Source organism: Lactuca saligna, chromosome 4 (genome assembly GCF_052625555.1).
Source record: "Lactuca saligna cultivar CGN05327 chromosome 4, ASM5262555v1, whole genome shotgun sequence".
NCBI classification, from domain to species: domain Eukaryota; kingdom Viridiplantae; phylum Streptophyta; class Magnoliopsida; order Asterales; family Asteraceae; genus Lactuca; species Lactuca saligna.
The window spans coordinates 63,989,568-64,009,397 of record NC_136420.1 but is presented as its reverse complement, the minus strand read 5'-3'; the positions used below and the strand labels follow the sequence as shown (position 1 = coordinate 64,009,397).

At 40.3% G+C, this 19,830-nt stretch overlaps 1 protein-coding gene across 1 annotated transcript; it reads left to right on the top strand.

Moving 5' to 3' along the window:
• The first annotated feature begins 17,578 nt into the window (after positions 1–17,578).
• On the top strand, positions 17,579–18,975 carry LOC145042015 (nudix hydrolase 11-like). Its single transcript, XM_078990305.1, has 4 exons — positions 17,579–17,930; positions 18,010–18,152; positions 18,360–18,479; positions 18,615–18,975. The coding sequence occupies exons 1-4, from the start codon at positions 17,708–17,710 to the stop codon at positions 18,834–18,836; spliced, it is 708 nt and encodes a 235-aa protein (XP_078846431.1). The 5' UTR covers positions 17,579–17,707; the 3' UTR covers positions 18,837–18,975.
• Positions 18,976–19,830: the final 855 nt, after the last annotated feature.

The following is a 19,830-nucleotide window of genomic DNA, read 5'->3' as shown; positions in this document are numbered from 1 at the left end:
ATCTTTCCTCCCTTCATCCTCATCCAACCATTGCCAAAATTTACAGCTTGGACTTTTTCTATTTTTCAAGAAAGCTATAAAAATATGTTAAATTGAAGGATGAAGAAGAAGAAGTAAAGAAATATGAATTACCAGTGAGTTTTGACAAACTCTGAATTTCTTTCCAGGATTGTCTGGGGTTCTTGATGTCTTCACACGAGATGGCAAATAAAAATCACATGGATGATCCGGTTGCAATTCATCTTGTCGTTTGGAAGAAAAGGATGAGGAAGAAGATGCCATCGATCGATCTCGGGTTTTAATTAATAAGCAGTCGTATCTCACCCTTCTTATAATGTAAACACTTCTCAATGTCACGTAGGTGATAAGTATTACAGCGTACAAGCCACGTAGATGTCACATCACCCAAAACCTACAATAGCCAGTAAAGTTGGTTATTTGTGAACGATTGAAACAAGTTAGTTGGGTAAATGAGTACAAAAAAACAATATTACCCATATGTAAACATTGGAAATACTTAATTACCTTAATAAGTCAAATTCCCTATTATTTTATCCATCTGAAATTAAATTATTTTAACCTTTTTGCTCTTATTGACAATTTATAAAAATATGAGAAAGAAAAGTAGGTTATATGCTCTGCTTGTATCAACATTCACATGTATACTACCTCTCTTTGATCATCTTCTACATCCCAACCACAACCTTCTAAAAAACATAAAAATACAAGATCCAAATACAACCATACATTAAAACTTATATCAAAAACTTATTTTAATTTTTTAACGGTGCAGTTTATTGTCAGTTTATTATCTCACTCATTGTGCGATAATAACTAAGATATATTAAAACCATAATGAAAATGAATTTAATATTTTTTAAATTATTTTTAATTAAGACCTACTTTCTTCATAATTCATACAAAGAGTGGTTTCCATCATGTATGGTTTTCATCCCAAAATAGATATACTACCGACAAAATCTATACTATATTATAAAACATATTAGTTATATCTTGAATTTTAAAAGGTATAAGTTACAAATTTTTTTTATACAGATCAAATATACATAAAGAAATCATTAATATTTGCCAAAATTTTGAAGATGTAGATTAGGGAAGGTTATCAAAAAGTTCAATTGAAGTAAATGACAATTTTTAAACATTGAATTCATTTATATAAATTAATTTATATTTTATAAACTAGAGATCCTTAGTATAAACATACAGTATAAATAAAATGTTTAAACATAAATATTTTATTTAAAAACAATAATTTTTTTTATTCTTAATAATGAATAATAAAATCTAATTATTATTTTATCATAAGAATACTATACAAATAAAAAAAATTATCACCGCCACTTTGCAGAGACGTATAGTCCTAATTATCCAACAATTTCATTTTTGTTTGAAGCATTAATATGTAGCGGCAATAGGTGATTGAAGAACAAAATGCACCACATCAAAAGGATGACGCACGTGATGGAGGAAAGAACATAGAGCACTTGGTAGAAACATAAATATCAAAATCTCCAGATTGAAGGGTTATAATAAAATTAAAAGTTTGCATTTGGAGGAGACAAGAGCATAGAAAACCCAATTGTTATCCTATAAATCATTCCCCCTCTTCAACGATTACCCTGTTCAGATCATCATCATCAGATGAACTACGATAAAGCAACATTGATTCTTGAATGGCGACTAGGAATCAACGTTTCGTCTTTGGGAAGAAGCGTCCAAGGAAGAAATTGATCTTTCTCTCTCTTTTCTTATTTTGTAAAGGGTATTGCTAAATTGATACCCTTTAAACACCCTATAAATACTTTTATTAAAAATCAACCTATAATAAACTATTTACAATTTACTTTTTCAAAAAACAATGCAAATTTAACCAATAAAAAAACCTTAAAAATAAATAGGATGTTCAAATGGAAAATTGGGGTGTCTTTTTAACCATCCTTTTGTAAATTTAAAAGAACTACAAAAAGTAAAAGAACTTCGATTTCAAGTGGATTGATAAAAAATTGAAGTGAAAATATCACCTCCCATTTGTTAATGTGTATAAACTTAAAATCGTGTCCCACATAAGAGTTTTGTTGAAAAGTACACATTGCACTAATAAATTTCTTTGTGTAATATTTCTATGTCTATTTGTATGATTACCTTCCTATGTGTTTTTTAAAAAGTCATGATATCAAAATAATTTTCGATTTCGACCACCTCCTCCACTTCCATTCTCTCCAGCGTCGGCTACCTCCTCCACCGCCGTCCTCTCCATCGAATCTAATTTGGGGTTTTTGATCTCTTTGGACAATTTCTCGATTTTGCAAAGAAAAGTAAGGTCTTTGATTCGATTTAAGGTTTCTAATCTTAAGTTATTTATTTTCATTTGGGGTTTCTGATCTCAAGTTGTTTATTTCGATTTTTGGATCACAATTTTATAATTGCTCAACTAATTGAAGTCTTTGTATATATTCTTTATTTTGAACACTTTTGAGATAATCGTTGGTCTATCTCATATTGATTGCATTTTTCTTTCTCTAATTAATATGATCATATTTTCTTGGAATTGAGAGTATGATGAAAATTATATTTAATTGTTTGGTGTTTGTTGAATTGGAACTGTGTTAAGTAAATTCAATTGTCTTGGTCAAATAAGCTTATGTTTCGATTGGTTCTGAACGAAACGAAAGCAGTGAATTGAGGGTCAAAAGAATTATTGAATTGGTGGTCTTCTTATGAAAATTAAATTTGTGGTCTTCTTCTCAACCTGCTCTGTAATTAAAGTTGCTTGAGTGTTTGAATGATTCCTCTTCTCAAATGCTCCATGTTGGTCCATGTTTATCTCTAATAGAATATGCTTTTAGGTTTCTTTATCTCATCTGTTTTGGCCGACAAAGTGTAACATCCCAAAAATACGAGCCAAAAATTTCATTTTTAAAACACATACTTAGCAAAACATTAGAAATAAAACATTCAATGATCATATCATTTCATAAAAGATGTTCATGTCTGGAAACCAGTATATAAAAACATAACAATGTCAGAGTACAAATCCCCAGGAAGATCTCGTAGTGCGGAATACAAAGCATGTGTGTGATGTGCCACTACCACGCCAACTCCTTCCCCTTCGAAGAAGAGGTACCTGAAACCAAAACTGAAAACTGTAAGCACGAAGCTTAGTGAGTTCCCCCATCATACCACATACCATACAATCACATATCATACATACTGCCTGGCGATTCTAGGGTGCCCGACTTACCCGGTACGGCCTTTGTGGGGTACCGACCTACCCGTGTCAAGCCGTTCTAGGGTGATGACTACACGTGTCAAGCCATTCTAGGGTGCTGATTACCCATCGGCCCTAACAACCGATCCTCGGGGACTATTTCACCCCCTACTGCTACTATCACATATACCATAACATAGCATATTGTCAAACATAACTAGGGTGCCTGAACTACCCTTCGGTCCTATCAACCGAACTCGGGGACTGGTCCCCTCATACTGCCTCTATCGCATATAACATAACAAGCTAGCATGCAAACATAACATCACATACTGTCAGACGTATATGTGGTGTCTGACTACCCTTCGGTCCTGACAACCGAACCCTACTACTATCGCATACAACATATCATGCTAGCATCTAACATATCAGGTAATAGCAAACCTAGATGATATCACAAAGAAAATCATCTATCATACGTACTCCTACTGGTGGGCCGGCATTGTGGCCTTAGACCCACCGCTACTGGAAGGTAACTCACCTCGAAGTAGCTGCTGAAAGTTTGCTTGTTGAGCGCCTGATTGCTGAACCGGAACCCCCAGCTACAATTTCCATAAACATTAAGTCAGATACTGATAACTAATCTTGGGGTAAAATGACTATTTTACCACCCGGTCAAAGTTAACATCCCGGTCAAAGTCAACTTCATGGTTGACCGGACTCACCGAGTTGGCTCGCCAACTCGCCGAGTCCCTTCCATCTGTTCTAGTTCTACACCCGATCTACTCGTCAAGCTTAGCGAAGACTCGACGCGTTCTTCCTCGATGCATACATACTAAGTCCAAGTTCATCTGACTCGCCGAGTTGAAGAACAACTCGTCGAGTCTTAAGGCAATCTTCATCGGATTCGCCGAGTTGTTCATCCAACTCGCCGAGTCTAAGGCCATCTTCATGGAACTCGCCGATTTCCTCCTTGGGACTCGCCGCGTCCCTATGACCCATTTCCCATATAGGCCAAAATTGAGACATGCAACACTTCAAAACCACAAATCCATGTTCCTCGAGCATGCTTATCACGTAAAGTTGCAAACTTTACGTGCATGCATGGTCTTATAAGCTCATAAAGCCAAAACCAAACTCTTAATGAGGTTATACACTCAATGGGGACCTCAATCACTTCAACCACAAAAACTTTATGCTTCTAATTCATCCAATAAGCCTAGATCTGAAGTCCTTTCGGATCATTAAGCACAACACATGAAGGTTGGTGTTTTAGGGCTTGAAAACCACCAAATTGTGACAAAATAGTAAATAATGACCTAAAGATCAAGGTAGGGACTTTTCTACCTAAATGGAAGCTTCTCCCTGAGTAGAGTTCGGATCTACTCCTTTCCTTGCACTTTTCAACCACCTCTTTCTTTTTCCAAACTCCAAACCTTCTTTACAAATCCAAAAACACTCTCAAGAATAATCTGGGGGCTTAGGTCTCGCTCTACTGCTCTCTGGAAGTGTTAGGGACAAAGGAGGCCAAGTTAGAGCGTTTAAATAGGGTGCAAACACCCGGATTAGGGTTTTTGCACAACCAGGATCTACTCGCCGAGTCCGGGGACCGACTCGCCGAGTCCAAAGTCCATTTCCCGCGCCTTGTCCCACTCCTACTCGGCGAGTTGGCCCATCAACTCGTCGAGTCTAAGGCAAAATGCATTATTATTGTATTTTCTTAAAGTAAATAGCAAGGAGTACATACCGGGAACCAAGTGCTACAAATCTCCCCTACTTATCTTAGACTTCGTCCTCGAAGTCTGCTGCTCGATCCTGAAACAACTCGGGGTAGTGCTCCATCATCTCTTCCACCGGCTCCTAATTCCACTCCGAACCCTTCCGGTGTTGCCATTGCACCTTCACGAGTTCCACCCTTTTGTTCCTCAGATCCTTCGACTTCCTGTCGAGGATTGCCACAGGCCGCTCGATGTAATTCAGGCTGTCGTTGACCTAAATATCCTCCAAAGGAACCACTGCCGAGTCGTCCACCAAACACTTCCTGTAACGACCAAAAATTTCAAAAAAATTTAAACTTTTCAAAAACATCCCAATTCATTAAGTTATTACAAAAAGGTTTTCAATACATTTAATTATCAGGGTATTCCAAGGTCCATATCATAAAACATAAACACGATGAGCGGTACGATCACGCCTTTGCCTTGCCACGGTCTCCTGAGAACCTGAAAAACATTAAACCACAACTGTAAGCCCGAAAGCTTAGTGAGATACCCCCAAAATACCAACCACATATACCATACACATAACATGCTATATCATATCGAATCACAGAACAGCCATGCATATTGGGTCTACTGTGTGACTGGTCAGCTGTGCAGGGCCTTCAGTCCACCTGGTCCACCCTCCGAGTCCAGTCATGTCCCTCGAGTCTGCAGTGTGGTTGGTCCGCCCGCACCAGGCCTTCAACCCACCTGGTCCACTCTCTGAGTCTACAGTATGACTGGTCCGCCCGCATCGGGCCTTCAGTCGGCCTGGTCCACTCTCCGAGCCTCGGCACCTCTGGTCCGCCCTCGTGGGGCCTACAGCCTATCCGGACCACTCACCGGGCCTTCGGAACAACCGGTCCGCCTTGGGTATGTTGGCCTACAGCACAAAGTAGGTCCCGCCTCAACCCAACCCCAGTCAAACAACCATGTGCACATAACATACAATCATATAACAATTCATATTCAATCGTACCGATCTAGCAGATCACGTAACACAACATACTCTAAGCAGGATACCGACCTAACCAATCACTAGCATAACATCATCCTATATACCAGGATACCGACCTTAACCAGGTCTCTAACGAATACCATCCTAACTACCAGGATGCAAACATAGTAAAACAGCAACATAACAACAATACCCGGATTACAATCCGATAAAGGGACGACCTTGGTGCCTTAGACCCTGTTGATATAGTGAGGATAACTCACCTCGCAACTGCTGACTGAAAAGGATAAGATCACGCTGCTGCAACCTCTGACTCGAACTCCACCACTGTTAATACCCAAAATACTGAATTCAATGAATACCAATAATTACCAAATTACCCCTAGAAGTCAACTAGTCAACCCTTGGTCAAAGTCAAAGTCAAAGTCAACCTCCTGACTGACTCTACTTGCCGAGTCAACCCAATGACTTGTCGAGTCCCCATGCTCAGAATTTCCCCAATCCGCGACTCAACTCGCCGAGTCACCCCGAGACTCGCCGAGTCTCGTAACTCTGAGTCCCCTCGCACTCAACTCACCGAGTCCTCCCTTGACTCGCCGATTCATGACTCAACCAGAAGAATATTAGGTCCTCACTACCAGACTCGCCGAGTCTAAGAACAGACTCGCCGAGTCCGAGGCTATCTTCAACCTACTCGCCGAGTTGTTATTCCAACTTGCCGAGTTCCAGCCCAACTTCAAGCAACTCGCCGACTACACCTTTGTGACTCGCCGAGTACCACTAGTTCTTAACCCACACAGAAGCTTTTCAGGCCATGCAATCGATCCAAAACATAGATCTACACTTCTACAACCCTTCTATCACGTAAAGTGGCAAACTTTACGTGAATCCAAAGAGATCTAGGCATTTTACATTCTAGGCGTGGGTTTGGGACAAGATGGCTTCACCAATCACTCATTAACAGGGACTTTAATGCATTCTAAACCTCCTCCACTTCAGATCTGAGGTAGCAACCTCAGATCTATCCTTCAAACTCAAGATACCACAATCTAAGCTTCCCCATTCAACCCCAAAATGATGAATCTAGAAGAACACAACCCAAGAACGAGATATTACCTCAAAATAAAGCCCACAACAGCAAGGAATCTGAATCTTAGCAAAGCCCCTTGCTCCAAGCCTCCTAACTCTCCAATATCTTCTTCCAACTTTCTTCTCCAAGGCTCAAATGCACTTAAAACCTTCTCAAACGCATTTTTAGGGTTTCTGGACTTCAAGGGAGATCAAGGAGGCTGGGGAGAGGGTATAATGTCCTTTATATAGGGCTCATCCCCCGAATTTAGGGTTTTCTTCATATAGCGCCTACTCGTCGAGTCCAGCCTTGGACTCACCGAGTTGGCCACTTAAGAAGCGACCTGAGTCGCGCCCCTACTCGCCGAGTCCACCCATGGACTCGCCGAGTTGCCCCTTCAAATTTACACTTTTAGCCCTTCAACTCTACTCTTGATATTCCGGGATGTTACACTTCCGCAACTGAGAGACGTGGAAAGTGTTGTGGATCTGGCTGAGTTCAACTGGTACATCCAACCTATACGCCACCTTGCCCACCCGGGCTACAACCCTGAATGACCCGATGTACATTAGGCCTAACTTACTCCGCTCTCTGAATCGGATGACGCCTTTCCATGGCGACACTTTCAGAAGAACCATATCCCCAAATTGGAATTGCAAGTCTGAACGACGCTTGTCGGCGTAACTTTTCTGCCGACTCTGAGCAGTCTGAAGCCTACTCCGGACCTGCTGAATCTTCTCTGTCGTCTGGAGCACAACTTCGGTTCTTCTCATGACCCTCTGGCCAACCTCTCCCCAACATATCAGGGACCTGCATCTCGTTCCGTACAACATCTCGAAGGGAGGATGGTCAATACTCGTCTGGTAGTTGTTGTTGTATGAGAACTCAGCTAAAGGAAGATAGGTATCCCAACTACCACCGAAATCTAGCATGCATGCCCGCAACATATCCTCAAGAGTCTGGATGGTGCACTCACTCTGACCATCCGTCTACGGGTGGAAGGCAGTGCTAAAATGCAGACGAGTGCCCAACTCATCATGAAACTTCTTCCAAAACCTGGAAGTAAAATGCACATCTTTTTCTGAAATCACTGATACTGGCACCCCGTGCCGCGCCACTATCTCCCTGATATAGATATCGGCCAACTTCTCGGCCGAGATGTTCTCCTAAATCGGAATAAAATGGGCGCTCTTGGTTAATCGATCCACGATGACCCATATAGAATCCACTCCTCGCGCGGTCCTGTGAAGCTTTGTGATAAAATCCATCATAATATCTTCCTATTTCCACAACGGGATATCCAACAGCTGCAACTTGTCGTGCGGTCTCTGATGCTCGGCCTTGACCTTCTTGCAGGTCAAGCACCGCTCGACGTACCAATCCACATCCCGCTTCATGCAGGGCCACCAATAGTCCATACGAAGATCCCTATACATCTTCGTCGCCCCGGATGAATGGAGAATCGGGATTTGTGTGCCTCCTCCATCAAGATCTGGTGCATGCCTCGGAGGTATGGCACCGATACCCTGCGGTGTAATGTCAATAACCCCCTGCTATCATAGTCGAAGGAGGAAACCTGACCCACTATGCGCTCACTCTTCCGATGTTCCTCCTTCTGGGCCTCCTGCTGAGCCTCCCGAATCCGCTCCAAAAGCGGAGTCACCACTGTCATCCGCAAGCAACTATCCCTGATTGGTTCCGCCTTATGGCTAAGCGCATCGGCCACCACATTGGCCTTCCCCGGGTGGTAAAGGATCTCACATTCGTAATCCTTCACCACATTAAGCCACCGACGTTGCCTCATGTTCAAATTCGGCTGATCCATGAGGTACCTTAAAATCTTGTGGTCCGTGTAAATGGTACATCGAACCCCGTAGAGGTAATGTCGCCAAATCTTGAGGGCGAAGACCAGCGCTCCCAACTCTAAATCATGCGTCGGGTAGTTTGCCTCGTGAGGCTTCAACTGCCTCGAAGCGTAGGCTATGACGTACCCTCTCTACATCAACACCGCGCCCAACCCTGAAATGGACGTGTCACAATATACCACAAAATCCTCTACGCCCTCTGGCAGGGCTAAGATTGGCGCCTCGCACAATCTCTGTCTCAGAACCTCGAATGTTGCCTGCTGCTCAGGCCCCCATCGAAAGACTATGACTTTCTTAGTCAACCGTGTCAGGGGTACGCCTATCTTGGAGAAGTCTTGAATGAATCCCCGATAGTATCCCGCTAAACCCAGGAAACTCCGAATCTCGGATGGAGACTTCGGAAACTCCCATCTCATCACGGCCTCCACCTTGGCCGGATCTACTGAAATCCCGTCCTGGTTGACTAGGTGCCCCAGAAACTGCACCTCGCGCAACTAGAACTCACACTTGGAGAACTTGGCATACAAGCTCTCCCTCCTCAAAGTCTCCAGCACCTCTCGCAGGTGCTCCTCGTGCTCCTCCTGCGTCTTGGAGTAAACCAAGATATCATTGATGAAAACTATCACAGACCGATCCAGCATTGGTCTGCACACGCGGTTCATGATGTCCATGAATGCGGCAGGAGCATTGGTGAGCCCGAACGGCATCACCACAAACTCATAATGGCCATAACGCATCCGAAACACGGTGTTCTGCACATCCTCCTCTCTGACCCTCATCTGATGATAACCTGAACGCAAATCAATCATGGAGAACCAGGATGCTCCCTGTAACTAATCAAAGAGGTCATCAATCCTTGGGAGTGGGTAACGGTTCTTCACGGTTACCTTATTCAGCTCCCGGTAATCTATACACATCCGATACGACCCGTCCTTCTTCTTCACAAACAGGATCGGGGCTCCCCAGGGTGAACTGCTCAGTCGAATAAATCCCTAGTCTAGCAGCTCCTGTAGCTGCGTAGACAGCTCCTGCATCTCAGGAGGAGCCAACTAATAGGGTGCCCTGGCTATCAGAGCCGCACCAGGAACTAGGTCGATCCTGAACTCTACCTGACGCTCCGGAGGTATTCCAGGAAGCTCCTCCGGGAACACATCAGTGTAGTCTCGCACCACTGGAACCTCGCTCACCGTCGTCTTACCCGTCTCCCGGGTATCCATAACGTACACGACATAAGCCGCGCAACCCTGCTGAAGGTAGCACCTAGCTCTCGTTGCTGAACATACTGTGGGTCCACGTTGTGGCCTCTCGCCGTGGACCACCAACTCTCCCCCACTTGGGGTTCTGATCCGCACTAGCTGTTGTGCGCAATCTATCACCGCCCCATTAGGGCTCAACCAATCCATGCCTATAATTACCTTGTTCCCCCGCAAGGGAATGGGAACCAAATCCACCAACTAGCACTCCTCAAATAACCTTAGAACACAATCCCTGAATACTACTGATGCTCGCACCGATCGATCGTCGGCAATCTCTACCTCTAAAGGGCAATCCAACATGCCCGAAGACTCAGAAAACTCCTGCTAAGCGCAAGGGAAACAAATGATTGGGTGGCACCCGAGTCAAATAACACCTGAACAGGGATACCGTTCACATGGAACGATCCTAACGCATATACACAGAGCACATATCAATATCATAACATCATAATAATAAAATAGAGGGAAAGAATCATACCCGTCACCACATCAGGTATGGCGCGTGCCTCCTCGGTAGTCAGCTGAAACGCCGGACTCCTCACCACTGGAGCCTCGGCCTTGCCCTGTCGGCCATCTGTAAATCGCAAGGTAGCTGGAGCTGGCGCCTTAACCGGCGTTGATGCTGTCAACTGGGGGCAATTGGCCTTCTTGTGGCCCCTCTGGTTGCAATGGAAAAACAGCAACTCAGACGTCTGTATCATAGGTGCAGGGGCGGTACAATCCCTGCTGAAATGCCCCGTCTTGCCGCACTTATAGTAGCCCGACGATCCCAGCCTACATGTCCCCTCATGAGGCATGCTGCATTTCTTGCAGCGGATCGGTCCTGACTAGCCTTTCGGCCTACCATCTGGTCCCTTGGGCTTCTTCCCCGAAGCCCCTCCTGCTTGTCCCTCCTCTCTCTTCCTCTTCCGGATGTGCTCCAGATCTATCTCTCTCTCCCTCGCCCTGGTAATCATAGAGTCCAAGGTAGGGCAAGCTGAAAAACTGACATGCTCTCGTATATCAGCTCGGAGCATGTCATGGTAGCGGGTCCTCCTCATGTCCTCATCACCGGCATACTGGGGCACTAATAATGCCCTCTCTCGGAACTTAGCGGTGATCTCCGCCACAGTCTCCGTTGTCTGCCTCATATCCAAGAACTCCCTGGCCAGCTGCTGAAGCTTGACAGTCAGCGCAAACTCTACCCTGAACCTGGTCGCGAAGTCCAACCAAGTCATAGCCTCGACAACCGAGGCTCCCAACGAGTCACCCATGGACTCCCACCAATCCCTAGCTCAATCACGTAAACACCCTGCTGCAAACCTCACCTTCGACCCCTTAGGGAAGAAGCTAATCATCTGTGCAGACTCAATGTCTGAAATCCATCGCTTGGCGGCTATGGGGTCCTTCGCCCCGTGAAAATCCGGCGCACCACTGCCCCTGAAGTCCTTAAAGGACAGTGTGCGAGATCCCGACTGACCAAATGCCATGTCACTCCCAAATGCTCGGAGGCGATCCTCCATCAACTCCATTATCCCTTCCTTGATTGACCCGAAGATAATGGGGGTCGACTCAAGGATGCCCCTGGTGATCTCTGACGCGATGAAATCGCGTAGCCCCTCATCCACCGGCTCAGAACCTGATCCCTCTCTTGAACTGCCAACTACTGGTCTAGGGCGTAATACCACCATTCTGAAACACAACATAATAAACGTCAGGAACACTGATATATCTCGAGGAATCACTACTACCACAAGTTTCCTGGTCTCATCTTAGGTTTCCTTGATTCGAGTACGGATCCTCTGCTTCCAGTAGTACGGGCCCATACTACCTTCCACATCTATCCCTACTTTCCTCAAGTACTGCCTTGACTCCACCAAGTCACTATTACTGCTAATAATTTCTACTACTCCCATCCTGGGGTTGCCCTAGGGAATCCTCTGACTATACCCGATCCACTCATCAGCTGCTGAAAGCCTCCTTGTGATGCCAATTAGGCATCACCTGAATACCATCACATGCGGCGAGGCTTAGATAATCCTTCAAGTAAAATACTCGTCCCTACAACGGTTAGACTTAGACAAGAGTTGCGCAATAGAGCCAAGTCTAGCACTCTAAGATTATTCAACCTTGTTCGCATGTGACGTGATGCATTCACCTAATGGCTAACCCCCATCACTTAGAGTCCCACAAAGCACAAAGCAAGCAACATTCAGACATAGGATTCTACTCAAGCAATTCCATCCTCATAGTGGGAAACTGTACTAGCATACAATGCTAAGCTCATGCTATCAGGCATAACCTAAACAGGCTATCCTACTACGGTTTACTCAATCCTAGCATGCAATTTTCATATACTGAAGTACATAAAGCAGGCACATAAGGCATCACTCCTAGATCCTTAGCCCTATTCTAGCATGCTGTTCTACTGGAATTGATAAACATATATAACTTGTATTGGTACATTGGGGAATACTTACTTGAGCTCGGCCGGTCGCGCACATCACACACTTCGTTCTTTCTTTAAACTCTTTACTTAGCTTTCTAGAAAATATTTTCTTCTTTAAAATGTTTCAATCCCTCGATTTGAGTTGAGACACCCCCGAAGGTGTGTCCGGATCTCTCAAACCAGGGCTCTGATACCAACTTGTAACATCCCAAAAATACAAACCAAAAATTTCATTTTTAAAACACATACTTAGCAAAACATTAGAAATAAAACATTCAACGATCATATCATTTCATCAAAGATGTGCGTGTCTGGAAACCAGTTTATAAAAACATAACAATGTCAGAGTACAAATCCCCAGGAAGATCTCGTAGTGCGGAATACAAAGCGTGTGTGTGATGTGTCGCTACCGCATCAGCTCCTTCCCCTTCGAAGAAGAGGTACCTGAAACCAAAACTGAAAACTGTAAGCACGAAGCTTAGTGAGTTCCCCCATCATACCAGATACCATACAATCACATATCATACATACTGCCTAGCGATTCTAGGGTGCCCGACTTACCCGGTACGACCTTTCTGGGGTGCCGACCTACCCGTGTCAAGCCGTTCTGGGGTGCTGACTACACATGTCAAGCCATTATGGGGTGCTGACTACCCATCGGCCCTAACAACCGATCCTCGGGGACTATTTCACCCCCTACTGCTACTATCACATATACCATAACATAACATATTGTTAGACATAACTGGGGTGCCTGAACTACCCTTCGGAAATATCAACTGAACTCGGGGACCGGTCCCCTCCTACTACCTCTATCGCATATAACATAACAAGCTAGCATGTAAACATAACATCATATACTGTCAGACGTATCTGTGGTGTCTGACTACCCTTCGGTCCTGACAACCGAACTCTACTACTATCGTATACAACATATCATGCTAGCATCTAACATATCAGGTAGTAGCAAACCTAGATGATATCACAAAGACAATCATCTATCATGCGTACTCCTACTGGTGAGCCGACATTGTGGCCTTAGACCCACCACTACTGGAAGGTAACTCACCTCGAAGTAGTTGCTGAAAGTTTGCTTGCTGAGCGCCTGACTGCTGAACCGGAACCCCCAGCTATAATTTCCATAAACACTAAGTCAGATACTGATAACTAATCTTGGGGTAAAATGACTATTTTACCCCCCGGTCAAAGTCAATATCCCGGTCAAAGTCAACTTCCTGGTTGACCAGACTCGCCAAGTTGGCTCGCCAACTCGCCAAGTCCCTTCCATCTGTTCTAGTTCTACACCCGATCTACTCGTCGAGCTTAGCAAAGACTCGACGCGTTCTTCCTCGATGCATACATACTAAGTCCAAGTTCATCTAACTCGCCGAGTTGAAGAACAACTCGTCGATTCTTAAGGAAATCTTCATCGGATTCGCCGAGTTGTTCATCCAACTCGCCGAGTTTAAGGCCATCTTCATGGAACTCGCCGATTTCCTCCTTGGGACTCACCGAGTCCCTATGACCCATTTCCCATATAGGCCAAAACTGAGACATGCAACACTTCAAAACCACAGATCCATGTTCCTCGAGCATGCTTATCACGTAAGGTTGCAAACTTTACGTGCATGCATGGCCTTATAAGCTCATAAGGCCAAAACCAAACTCTTAATGAGGTTATACACTCAATGGGGACCTCAATCACTTCAACCACATAAACTTTATGCTTCTGCTTCATCCAATAAGCCTAGATCTAAAGTCCTTTCAGATCATTAAGCACAACACATGAAGGTTGGTGTTTTAGGGCTTGAAAACCACCAAATTGGGACAAAATAGTAACTAATGACCTAAAGATCAAGGTTGGGACTTTTCTACCTGAATGGAAGCTTCTCCCTAAGTAGAGTTCGGATCTACTCCTTTCCTTGCACTCTTCAAGCACCTCTTTCTTTTTCCAAACTCCAAACCTTCTTTACAAAGCCAAAAACACTCTCAAGAACAATATGGGAGCTAAGGTCTCGCTCTACTGCTCTCTGGAAGTGTTAGGGACAAAGGAGGCCAAGTTAGAGCGTTTAAATAGGGTGCAAACACTCGGATTAGGGTTTTTGCCCAACCAGAATCTACTCACCGAGTCCGGGGACCGACTCGCCGAGTCCAAAGTCCAATTCACGCGCCTTGTCCCACTCCTACTCGGCGAGTTGGCCCATCAAATCGCCGAGTCCAAGGCAAAATGCATCATTATTGTATTTTTTAAAGTAAATAGCAAGGAGTACGTACCGGGAACCAGATGCTACACAAAGATTCGTTAATGAACACCGATTGTGATGGCAGATTAGCAGTAAAGCACATTTAAATAGTAGATGTTCATGTAAAGAGTTGGCTCTTGTTTCTTTATGTATATGATCTAAATTGAAAGACCATGGCGTCTGGTATTTCATCAATAGTGTGTGCTTTTATCCTTTTTAAAATATATTTTAATGTTGTTGATTAGAGCATCTCCAACCCACTTACATTCTCCATATTTTCCCTCATTTCTTTCCCCATTCTTCTCCAACTCTTTCCCATGTATTCACCAATTTTGGAGGATATGAATAGTATTACACCAAATATGGTGTTATACTATTCATTTTTCTCAAAATGAGGGTGAATTTTGTGTTGTCGATTTTAGTCCCTCTGTTATATATTTTTACATTTCTAGTTCATTTTACCTACTAATTATAATTTAAATATAATATTTAATACTTATAATAAGTTGTTATATATTAAATTATATTAATTAATTATAAATATAAAGTTTGTTTTTTGTTCATCAAATTCATATAAAATTTTAAATACATATTGAAATTTTAAAAAATGATAACGTATTTTTTTTAAAAAAAACTTATAATTAAAATATATATTACAAACACGATAACATATGCTATTAAACTTGTAGCTAACCTATATATTACAATAATAATCTAATAATAACCAACAAGTGGCAATACTATTATTTATTTATTTATTTAATATTTATTTAAAAGTATGTATGTGTAATATTTTTATAAATGCATGTATAATATTTAGTTATAAGTTTATTATAAATATAATTGTTTGTATTTAATATTAATGTAATGAAAAAAATGTAGATTATATATTTGTTAAAACTAAATTAGTAGAGAGGTGTGTTTGACAATCTATGTAAGTTGGAATAATAGAATATACTAGGAATATACTTTTTGGGGGTAAAATGGGATAAAAATATGAAGTAGGATTGGAGATGAAATACTATTTACCCAATTTTTTACTCTTTTTTTTTTTTTTTTTTTAGATGATCTTAGTGCTTTTCCTTGAATCAGATTTCAATAAGTTGATTGGGAAAACTCTGAATAGTAGCAATAGAAGTGGTTTATGGGTAGTTGTACAATCCAGTTAAAACAAAGTTGTTTTACATAAAGATTTATAAGTTAAATGGTAAATCATAAATGAATTATAACTAAAAAATATTGTTTGAGGGTAATATAGTAATTTTGTACAGTCAATCATATGTAAAATAAAAACAACATATTTTATTTAGAAGTTAACTTATTCAGAAGTTCTAACCCTATTAACATTTATCAAATGACCCCTTAAATCTCTTATCTCACCTTTTGTTGTTTGTTTGTGCTTACTAAAACATTATTGTCTTAGTATAATTTGCATCCTACCATTTGGATTTTGTGTTAACCCTCCTCCTTCTAGGATCCAAGTATTTAGGTATTTGGACGATGTCTTCCATAAATCCGAAATCATTGGTTTATCTTATTTTTAATCACAAATTATTATATTTTTCTTTTAGTCATTTCTTTTCCTTTTTACCATTTGAAATATATATATATATATATATATATATATATATATATATATATATATATATATATATATATATATATATATATATATATATATATATATATATATATATAAAAATAAAAGTTACAACTTTAATTCTAAACAATCAAGGTCTACCTTTATATCCTTTCATATCTTTGACATATTACTTGAGCGAATAATATTTTTTTAGTGTGTTTATTTATATCATTCGTGATTGATAATTGCACCCTCTAATTTGACATTTTGTATGTTTTTTTATTGTATTTTATCTTGACTTTTTTTTTAATTATTATTATTATTGTTGAAATTATTATTATTATTATTATTATTCAATCCATCTATATATAATGATTATTTTATATTTTAATTATAGAGCCCACTGCACCCTTTATTAATGCATTGTCGGAGAACCGACCAATCCATTTTCTACAACTTATATCATTGTCTCTGTACATTAGAATATTAGATTATTAATACACTTGAAACCATATGTAGAAGTCGGTGTATGTTAAACCATTTCCCACATATACATGTTCAAAGTTGTAGATCTACAACACAAGTTTTCCTAAAATTTGTTACTTAAAAAATGTCGGAATTCATCTCTCGTACATTTTTAGATATCTCTAAACATTGAGAGGTAGTAGAATAGATGTATAAAGACAAACATGAACTCAAAGAGAAAGATAATACTCACGTATTAACTAATTTTACATAAATGGTCCACAAAGTTTAGAACGTCTATCAGTTATTAACTAATACTCCCAAAGGTTTAGTAATTTGAGTGTCTATCAATTATTCTGTATTTATTATTATTAGAAACAAGAGTTAATATCAATAATAATTTGAGTGTCTATCAATTATTCTGTATAAATTCAAATGACTATAAATTTGAACATTTTTTTTGTACAAAATAAAAGAATATTATTGATAAAAGTTAATAATAATAATAATATAAATAATAATAAATAAAATAAAACATCAAAAGATTTAAAAAAAAAAAAAATCAAAATCCCTTTTAATGCTATTTATATTAAAGAAATAAGGGAGCAATTAACAGTTATAACAGGTGTTACATATTATAACACCTACTTTATTAACAAAGAAAAAAGATCGAGCACATCTACTTTACCATTTTTCTTTGTTACTTACAACACCTACTTTATTATTTATTAACAAAGAAAAAAAAAGATACATCTACTTACAAACTACAAAGAAAAAATATACATCTACTTTGCGTCACCACACAACAACGTTGCCCATTAACCCACACGGTAATTGGGTTGAATCTTGATCATGGAATCCAACAACTTTACAAGATCACCGAAGCTACTTGACTTGTCTAAACGATTTCGTCAATCGAAGTCTGTTTCCCCTCTTCTAGATGACCCCTCAATTGGTCAATCCAAAAGATCCACAAGACCCAACCGAGCTGCAGTTCTGATATGTCTATTCGAGGAACGAGATGATATCTATGTTATTTTAACTCAACGTTCATCGAAGCTGTCGTCTCACTCTGGTAACGGAAGTCGTGCACTTAAGTTATTCGATGAAATGCCTGAATGGAGTTGAAACCTTGAAATGAGTTCGTTTTGCAGGGGAAGTGTCGTTGCCCGGAGGTAGAACGGACGAAGAGGATACAGATGATATTCGAACCGCATTGAGGGAGGCTGAGGAGGAAATTGGATTGGATCCTGCCCTTGTGGATGTTGTCACTGTTCTTGAACCATTTGTAACCAAGGTCAAATTATTTTCTCCCATTTTTTGTTTCGATATGAACTAGATACTGAATTTAATTTGGAAATTGTGCAAATTGGAGCTAAATGTGTTTGCTTTAAATGAACTTTTGTTATCTTTTTTTTGTCATGAAATAACGATTTGTAAGAATCCCAATCGCTTTTATGTAGTCTTTTTTAACATGTAGTCAACTATTTGATTGTAATGGCAGAAGAATGTTACAGTAGTTCCAGTGATGGGTATACTATGGGATAAACAAGCATTTAATCCGCTTCCAAATGTTGGAGAAGTGGAATCCATATTCTATGCCCCTTTAGAAATGTTTCTCAAGGTTAATATTCATGCTTTTTCTCTTCTATTAAGTTGTTTTTGTATGTATTATGTAAAAAACCAACATTCGTATGTAACTTTAGGGAATAAGTCATTTTCTCATTAAGTCCATTAAGTCAAAAGATTATTGATTCAGGATGAAAACAACAGACGACATGAAGAGAGAGAACATGGGGGAGACAAATATTGGCTTCAATATTTTTATTATGAAACAAATAACAGGGTGTATGTGATATGGGCTCTAACCGCCGGAATCTTGATAGCTGCCGCCTCCCTCATTTTCCGGCGACCACCGGATTTTCAAGACATGCCGCCTAAATTCTGGCACAAAACCACTGCAAGTTCCAATGTTCCTTGAATCACCGAGCCAAATATAAAAAAATGTAACACAAGTCGAATCAAAGATGAAATTTTTGTCATCAAAGAAAAACCTGTAAGTTTATTTGTATCAAAAAATTAATGTCGTGTCAACAAAACACGTTAACATTGAAACTTTTTACCGGGTAAGTTACACTCTATCAAAGAAACTTTTAATGTTATAAACAACTTTTAAAAATTAAAATCTTGAAACTTTTAACTGTTTGTGTTTGTGGTGCCTTTATAAATCTTTGAGAGGTCTTCGTTATTTATCATTTTAAAATTTTAAAATATTATAAAAAGAAATCCAGACCGTTTTTAGTTGTGTGTTGGCCATCCAACATCCATTAGGTTATAGGGTGTGGTTTCATATGAAATTCTATAAAAGACTTATTTTTCGAGTTTTGAAATATAAATTAGATACATAGAAGTTCCCTCAAGGAGCACAATCCACATTGGATTTGAACTCTGTGCAATGCACTCTATATAACAAGAATTGGATCATGTCGTTTGTTATGACAAAGTAAACAAAATGCATATATTATTGCATTATGAAACTAACATGTAACTCTTGTTAAATAAATCTACAGTTTGTCAAAACTTATCATATCGACCATGAAACATAGCTGTCAAAAGAGTCACAAACATATATACAAAATTTGAACATAACCCCATAATCTGTCCACGTTCAATTCCGCACCAACTTTTGACATCTTAACATGAAAATCGTGATCAATTTGCAGTGTTGCACAAAAGAATTCTCTCATTCTTGGTAAACCCATCAATCAATCGTAGAGTAAATTACACAAATGGTCCCTATGGTTTTGGGTAATTTGTACATTTGGTCCCTAACTTATTTTTTAACTCGAAAGGTCCCTGTTATTTTTTTTGTTGCGCATTTGGTCCCTGTCTTAACTAAAAAGACCATTTTACCCTTGATTTTTTAATTTATTTAAATAAACATACCACCAACCTCACTTCCACCTCACCTTACA